The sequence below is a fragment of the Parambassis ranga genome, chromosome 2, assembly GCF_900634625.1.
Source record: "Parambassis ranga chromosome 2, fParRan2.1, whole genome shotgun sequence".
Taxonomy (NCBI): domain Eukaryota; kingdom Metazoa; phylum Chordata; class Actinopteri; family Ambassidae; genus Parambassis; species Parambassis ranga.
This window is the reverse complement of record NC_041023.1, coordinates 4,890,297-4,898,751: the sequence shown is the minus strand read 5'-3', so window position 1 is coordinate 4,898,751 and position 8,455 is coordinate 4,890,297. Positions and strand designations below refer to the sequence as shown.

General features: G+C 40.1%; 1 protein-coding gene across 1 annotated transcript; it reads left to right on the top strand.

Annotated features, from left to right (window-relative positions):
• Window positions 1-2,725: 2,725 nt before the first annotated feature.
• On the top strand, window positions 2,726-5,079 carry smim13 (small integral membrane protein 13). Its single transcript, XM_028398266.1, has 2 exons — window positions 2,726-3,193; window positions 3,721-5,079. Exons 1-2 carry the CDS (start codon window positions 3,118-3,120, stop codon window positions 3,912-3,914), a joined length of 270 nt encoding a protein of 89 aa, XP_028254067.1. The 5' UTR covers window positions 2,726-3,117; the 3' UTR covers window positions 3,915-5,079.
• Window positions 5,080-8,455: the final 3,376 nt, after the last annotated feature.

Genomic DNA, 8,455 nt, shown 5'->3' with positions numbered 1-8,455 from the left:
TATTAATCAATGTTATTTTTTAAAATATATAATATATATTTTATCATGGACTTGTGGTGCTCTTGGGGGCCCTGAGCGACCGCATTGGGCCTTGGGCCGGCCCTGCAAAGTACTTTCCAAAGAAAGCCACCGGTAAATAGTGAGTAAACATGATTCCTGGTCCTGGTGCAAAGGGGAGCAGCACTGTTACACTGTATGCAAAGCAGGCATGTTGTTTTTGCATAGCACTGCTGGCTGTGTACTTAACATATGTTCTGCAAACCTCTGAGTGAGTGAACACTGAGTGTCAACAGGTCAGCAGCAGCAGAAGGTGTTCAACACATCATCAACCACCATGTCTTGTTTTCCAGCTCGAAGCTACATCAGAGCTTCTGCGGCTGAAATGAAGGGCAGAAAAAAACGCCCAGTGCTGAGCGTCATTTCCAAACATCTGCAGGCGGCACAGAGCGGCGTGGGGTTCAGATTAAACCAGGTCAGCTCTGTCTGCAGGGGCATCTGATAAGATGTGCAGCAGTGGCAGGTTTTTGTTTCACTCAACATGAATGTAACTTCCACACTGTGCACTGAGCTGGTGTGTGGTCAGCGTGGCTGCTTTACATTAAACCACTGCAGGGAAATTACTCTCTAACAGTAGCTCCTAGGATTTATGACTCATTCACAGAAACATGCTCACAATATACTTCCTGTGCTAATGATGCTAATGATTAAAGGACAAGCGCAATGTAAAAAACACAAAGTGTACATTAAATGATGTATAAGAAGGACCTTTAAATCGACACACAGCTGCACGGGGAGGGGAAGTGGATGTACAGAAGATAAAAGTTAGTTAAAGAAGTCAGTTTTTAAATTTTGTGTAAATGTAACAAGATGTTCTGGACGATATTTGCATGAACAACAGAGACTGTTGTCTCTGTTGTTCATTGTGACTTGTGACTACTTAAACAAGCCATACTGCTCACCCTGTGTGGCTGGCTGCAAGTTCGGTGGAAAAGACAATGACGTTGATTTTTCCCCCTCATTGTATCTTGCTTATCTCTGCAAAATGCAAACAGATACACAGTACTCCATTATCAACAATGGAGGGCCTGACTTGTGGCTGACTTGGTGTGCTTCGTGGTAAGGTGCAGAAGGTTGTCTGCTTCAGACCTCATCTGTCTGTGGGCACCTGATAGTCGCTTGACATCCTTGTCTGAACTGTAAATCTGTCATTTTGCACATTTCAGATCTGTTTCCTGTTTGTTGTTCTGTTTTGTCTCCCAATAAAATGATGATCTGGGGAAGTTGTTCTTCCTTTGACAGATCATTTTGTGCTGATTTCAAACATGTGATTATGATTTGTTGGATATGGCGTGACGTGTGGGTGGGTGTTTGGCCTGAAATGACTTTTTGGTCTTCTTGCAATTCATCGGGTGCTTTTCTGACTTGTAATCGACCCAAATTAGCTTTATTAGTAGTGTGTGAAGATTAAAGCAACAACACTAATAACTAGATACAGTTAATATTAGCTTAGAATAAAAACTTGGAAACCAGTTAGACTGATAATTGTGCACATAATATAATAATATGATTAAACAGGTTGTTCTGAAGAAGTTTAGCTATCGAGGCCAACACTAATATTGTGTTTGTATGCTGCTATAAATTATAATTATTTCTGTTTATTTCTCTTCATTTGAGGAACTGCGTTTCAGACTTTACTTCCAGGTTGCTGCACAAAATGCAGCTAAAATTACATGAAAATTATTATCTGACACTTTCCCACTAACGGTGTAAAGTTTGCATGGAAACCCTTCAGTGATGTACCAATAAATAATGTCCCACTCTCACAGATGTGGAATAAGTGGAGCTCATAACCAAACTACATAATTCTGTGTTATAAAACATATAAAAACATATATATAAAAAGACGTTTATCTTCTTTTTGACAGTACAGAGACAGGCTTCCTGCGAGCTTCCAGTAAGGCTGCACACAGAGGTCTTACATATTTTATGAAGACAAAATGTTCGCACATTTTTAGAATGCCATCTTGTAGCGTGACTCATGTTCTGTCTGCACCTTAACATAATATGCAAATACTGAGGCTGCTATGTGAGAAAGGTAAGACTTCACAAGTCAAGACAAGATGTGCTGTTTAAAAACTGAATTAGAAGTCTGCTCCCTTCCTGTGAAAACACCTGCAGGGCAGTTGGATGTGGCTAAATTCTAAAGGTTCCACCACTTTTTACACATAAGTTTAAATGCAGCTTTTTGTGTCACAGATTACCTCTGAGGTTAAACATGATTTGTTGCTCTTAGACACCCAAAGTTCAGACTGGAAATGACTCCTCCTGCTGGAAGACATGCATTTACATTATATATATATATATATATATTATATATATATATATATATATATATATATAATATAATATACATAATATGCTGTTTTGTTGTAAATACATTACAAAAGTATATTTTCCAGTTTTGCTGCTTTATCTTGTAGCTAATAAAACAAATGCAATTATTTGAATTTTTTCATGAATTTAAATTTTTTTGTCAGGTTGGATTTTTTTTTTGTTTACTTTTAATTTTGTTACTCAGATTTTAGAAACTTGAAGTGGAATATATCACCTCATTTTCAGTAATAGGTATAAAAACACAACTTTCTACAGATAGAGAATGTAAAAAAAAATAACATATCGTGACAAACTACACTACCCAGAAGTCAATAGGCTCTGCGCAGACTCAGTTTGATTCGGACTCGACGCTGATTTTGTTCTTAACCTAACCCGGTTTCTGTACTTCTGTGTCGTCCGTCAGCGCTAAAAAAGTACATGTTGCAGTGATGTAGCATCCATAAGAAGGACTTTATCCACCCGTGAGCAGCTAACGTTGGGTCATGTTCAGTCCTCCGGGCCTGAGGACCGTTTGTTAGACCGCTGCGGCGCCGTTTATGCTAAGTTAGCCAGTTAGCCTGCCACACGCTAGCTAACAAGCTGCAGTGAGTTTGCGATGTGCTGCTATTTGTTTTTCTGGTCTCCGCTCACTCTGTAAATCCAGGCGGCTAACCTCGCTAGCTCCAGGCTCATCGCTGCCCTGCTCCTCCTTATGCTGTTGTTTCTGTCAGGTGTCAAGTTAAGATGTGGCAGAGTGTCGGGCTCACACTGCTGGTCATTGTGGCCACACTTGTCTGTGCGCTGCTCTTCATGCTGTTCGGTGAGTTTACAGAAAATTACCTCGAAGACGTAGTTACATATCTCACTAAGCTAATATGTAGCTGCCTTTACTGCTGTCATTGGCTTAGGAAATGCTACAATAGGACCTGGATCATCAGTTTTTACAGTGAGCATATAAAGTTGCTAACTAGGCTAATAAGAGGCTACTGTTGTTGTTGTTGTTGTTGTTGTTGTTGACAAACTGTCCTGCTTGGTCTAAAATTAACGCCGAGGCTCCTGAAATGCTGAACTAGTTCTTTAAGGTTCTGCTGTATGACAGGTCAGAGCTGTATTGAATGTCTCAGACCTATTTTTATCTCCTGTCCTCCCTCTCTCCCTCCCTAACATACTGTACACTATCTTGGGGAGTTACATACATTTTAGACATATGTGACTGCTTTATCCCTCCCAAACTAACCTAATTTCCCTAATGAATACAGTTAATCTTAAACAGAGTAGTCCTCCATAACAAGGTTTACGATGCTATATGCAACAAGTAAATATCTGCATCTTGTCTTTCCCTCTCAGGTTGGTATGTAGTCTGGCAGCTCTTCCTGTCTAAGTTTAAGTTCCTGCGTGAGCTCGTCGGGGATGCCGGCACCCCGCAGGCTGAGACTCAACCGTCCGAAACCAACGTGAGTGAACGTACAGCAAGCTCCGTGACACGAAACCGGCCCCGGACTGCACGCCAAAGAGTTGCCTCTCCTGAAAGCACTTTGTAGATCATCCACACAGCCACTGTGTATCCTTCACATCTTCAGAGATACTCCTCACTGACCCTACACTACACAAGGACCTCACCAGGACACCACCACCACCACCACCACCACCTCCTCCTCCTCCTCCCCATCTTCACCAGGACACTTTAAACTGACCAGGTGTATCTCCTGGGTCGAAAGGGAAAAGCCATCTGTGTACATAACTGTCCATTTCTCTATGTGATCTATTCATGTTGTTTTTTTAAGTACAGTGTTATGTACTGAGCAGTCAGGAGCTCCACTCGTGGTCCTTCAGATATCCTGCAATAGCGATGGCCGGCTCTCACGAGCAGCCATGCTGCCTCCTGTCACCGGTGTGGAGTATGAAGTTGCTTCATCCCACCAGGAGAGATGTAACTGTACATGTGTTGAACATGTACTTTCAGCTGAAGTATGTATTACGTTGAACACAGTAGGGAGATAATTAAAAAAAACATGAGCTAGCCTCCCATCATTTCAAGAACAACAGGTGATAAAGTTAAAACTGAATTTGTACAACTGACATCGTCTTTTAAACATAACAAAGTGCAATGAATGGATGGATGGTCCGTGCTGTCGTTTTCTTGTTTCTTGCACAGTGTACTCTGTATTACGGACTAACATCCATGAAGTGAAAACTTGTCTGTCCCAGTAGATAAAATGCCCAAAAGCCTCCAAGGATGATGACAAATGACAAAAAAAGAGGGTGGGCTTCATTCCAGTGAAATGTTACTTCTTTTCTTGTAACTTCTTCTTTTTATAGATTTATACTTGAAGAGTCAGGAGAAAGTTTCAAGGAAATGAACTGTTGATGTTCAGAAGCAGCTGCACGTGATGCTAGCTGACGTCACAAGGCTTCCTGCTGCAGAAAACCTGCCCGAGTGATGTCTGAATCCTCTCCCGATCCCTGTGCCTCTCTGTCTGTATCAGTGCCTGTCTAGATGGCATCCACTGTTTGTCACATGGCCTCTTTTAGTAGCTTGGCGTCTGCTACAGGGCAAATCAAAACTGACCAGGGCCTAGTCAATATTTATGTAATACAGTTTCCCTCAAGGTACAGCTCATGTCACTCTTGCACCTATTTTTTGAGCAGTGACTTTTTTGTTTCTTCAGTGGAACAACTAGCTTCAAATAAATAACACCATACATTTGTCGACTACTGTTATTTGTTTCTTCAATGCAATGGAAAATGTGGAAAATTAAGAAAATTGTTACTATGATATGAAAATACAGTATCCAAAGAAGAGGTTGGACACCTGTCAATCACTCTGCTGTCACAGTTGCGTCACCGGAAGACGTTGAAACTGCTAGCTAGCTACTAGCTAAACTGTTTGGAGCAAGAAGGTAAAATTTACGTTTTGGTATCTTATTGCGTGTTTTTTTTTTAACCAACATGACACGGTGGACAAATGTCTTTACAGAAAGTCTTGGGTTTCACCATTTTTTGCTTTTTGTTAGCTTCTTTTTTTGTCTTTTAACTTTGTTAGCTAGCTAACTTTAACAAAACGTCTGACGTTAGCTTAGCCGGGTAGTTTGAATAACGTCATTTTCTTTTTTTTCTTCTTTTTTTTTTAAATTAACTTTTAAATCATAATTTCAAGCTGTACCCAAACTTGTCTGAAACTTTACTTTTACATACAATAAATTAATAAATAGATACAAAATATCGCAGTTAAGCAAAACAGTAACCAATCAAATGTTGTTTGCTAATAAGCTAACCAGACAAATCGATAGCCGTTAGCGCCCCTCAGCATCCACATTTGGGTTGGATATAAAAAAGTGTCTAGTTAACCTGCTGTTACTTTCTGCTCTCCTGGCATTTTACGGTTTAAACACCAGATGGCAGTATTTCACTTACAGTCAACACATCATCTCAGGCTGGAACCCTTCTGAGGCTGGATGCTTTGTGTAGTTTGTCAAGGGTTTTGAACAAGTACTGCTCATAAGCACAATTTATAAAGCATTTGAATGCATTTTTGAGTTGGTATGAAAGGAGAATATTGTACTTTTTTACTTTTTTACATTTTTTTTAAATTGTTTTTTATGCAGTTGGAACAGTGAAGACAGACAGGAAATTGCTAGAAAGAAAATCCTGAATGCTTATTGAAGTGTTCTCAATAAGTCAAACGTCTCAATATTTCAGACTGTGCTGGCAGATGTTAGATTATAGCCATAAATTACTGTCCCAGACCTCCATGCAGTGAATGAATGCACTGTATGTATAATCTATACTGAGTGTGTCAGGCTGTCAATTTTGGTCTCTAACAAAGCCTAATCCATTTAAGCCCCCAAACTCATTAGCCTTTTCCTAAACTCTCATACTTAGTGTAAATGCAAACAGTGACAGGGCTTCAATCCAGTTCTGCAAAAAAAAAAGAGAGATTATGACGGAAAAATATCTGTCTTCCTCATCTATACTGCAAGTACGTAATTAAGTATAAATTAATGCAAAGAAGCAGAAATGTGAGTCAAATGTTAAACATCTACTTATCTAAATTTAGAACCCACGCTTACAATAAAGTGACTTTGAGTTGTATTTGCACTAATGATGCCACCTCTCCCTCAGATCTGGCTGACTACGTTTCTGCATGCAGCTGGGACGCTTTTTGAGAAGCGAAGGCCCTGCTGAGCGACGAAGCTGTAATTTCAGAGCCTGCAAATACTTTACAGGAAATGATTGTGGTAAGCCAAGGAAATGACATACGCGCTGCAGTGCCCCTCTGATTTTTCTCTCTCTCTCTTTCTCTCTATATATAAATTATGAAGTGAGAGCCACATTTTTGCTTCTGTTGTAAGTAGGTGCCTTTGTGCTGACCTTTCACTGTCACACAGATAGCTGACTTTTTTAATTTCTGCTGCTCCCAGAGAATTTCCACTTCAGCAGCCCGGCACCTGTTTGCTGTTTCTCAGCTTGTCCAGACACTATATTATCATGGAGCATGAAGACAACTGCTCCAGGGAACAGTGCATGAAAAAAAAAATGCAGCTTCAGCTCTCTTTTCTCTGCAGCACCTTGAGTTGTGTTGTGCAGTTGTGGTAAACCAGAGACAATTATTTATAAGACGTCTGGCCGACTGCCTCTAGTGACAGAAGCTTCTGCTGCTGTTGAGTTCAGGACTTTGTGTTCTGGTCTGAGTGTGTGTGTATTAGAGCTGCCAGGACTAAAATAACTCATTGATTCACCAAGCTCTCCGCAGGTCCTAAGCATTAACACCAGCCAAAAGCTATTTCTTTCACTCGTTTGGAGACACAGGAAGTCCCGAGATAGTATTATAACAATCCTACAAAGGCAAAGTAATGACTTCACGAAGAGAACCAAGAAAGCTAAAGGTAGCCTTGGCTAAAGTTATATATAGTAATATCCCGAGCCAATTCAAAGCTATTTTAGATGATTATGGAGGATGGATGTTGATAATTTGTTTGTTGTGCCTCAGTGTGAGGGCTTATTAGCCAACAATATAATGCAAATATGCTGAATAATGACAATTTCTAGTTTTCCATTAATGCAAATGAACAAGTATCAGCATAGTACCCCAGCAAACTACAGTGTTAGACATGTTAACTAACATTTATCGACCTCTTCTATTATTTGTAAGGGGCTAAAATTCTAGTTTTCCAGCTAGGCAGAAATCCTTTTCTTTTTGTTGAGAAGAAAATGTTTGCATGTGATATCTTCAGGCTTACTGTGGTTGTCTGCAAGGTGGGAACCGTTTTCTAGAAGTTATAATCTTCTCCCCAGAGAGCACAGAGTGGAATGCAGTAACTAATAAAAACCGTTAGATTGCTTGTAAGTGCCAATTGAAGGATATTTAATGAGAGCTCACTGTAGTCATGTAGATCCCTTCAAAGCAGCCCCTCTATTTGTCTATCTATAGAGCTATAGAGGGTCAGGTAGAGATGAGGAAAACACTATGGCTGTTTCAGTTGTATCCTACACCTAGTGACTTCAGTTAGTCCCACGTTCAATGATCCATGATCCATTCATTCCACTCTGAACCAAAGAAATGTGTTGCAGATGATGGGGAGCTCTGAAAAACCTTCTCACGGTCTAGAACATCTGTAGCAGCCCTGATTATTATCTGTGTGTCGTGTCTAATGTCCTACATGCAAAGTGAAGAATTATTTGGCACCTTCTCCGGCTGCCCTGTCCTGCTTAGTGAAATCCTTTCAGCCCCATGTTCAGCTAAGATTTGAACTGATCAGATGTGACTCAAATACTTGCCGTTAGGTTACCATGCGTTGCAGTGGAACCTGCAGAGATATTATTTTGGATGAATTAAATCTTCATCTAAAGTCTGACACTCTGGGTTGAGTAGTAGCTATTGCAGAAATAACTAATTGTATGAAGTCCAGGAGATGCTGTTAAAAGCTCAATAACTGTCAAATTGTGTTTTTTCATCTGGACTTAATGTGACCCTAAGCACATTTTATTAAAAAAAAACAAAAAACTAGCTGTATAAAGAACGTATTTGTCTTCATAATGGAAGTGCAAGCTCCAGATTAACCACATACAATATTTATAGGGC

Excerpts from the sequence above, each read along its gene's own strand:
- smim13 (XM_028398266.1), top strand. The coding sequence starts at position 3,118 with ATGTGGCAGAGTGTCGGGCTCACACTGCTGGTCATTGTGGCCACACTT. Across the intron at positions 3,194-3,720 it reads GCTGCTCTTCATGCTGTTCG|GTTGGTATGTAGTCTGGCAG; the intron begins GTGAGTTTACAG and ends TTTCCCTCTCAG.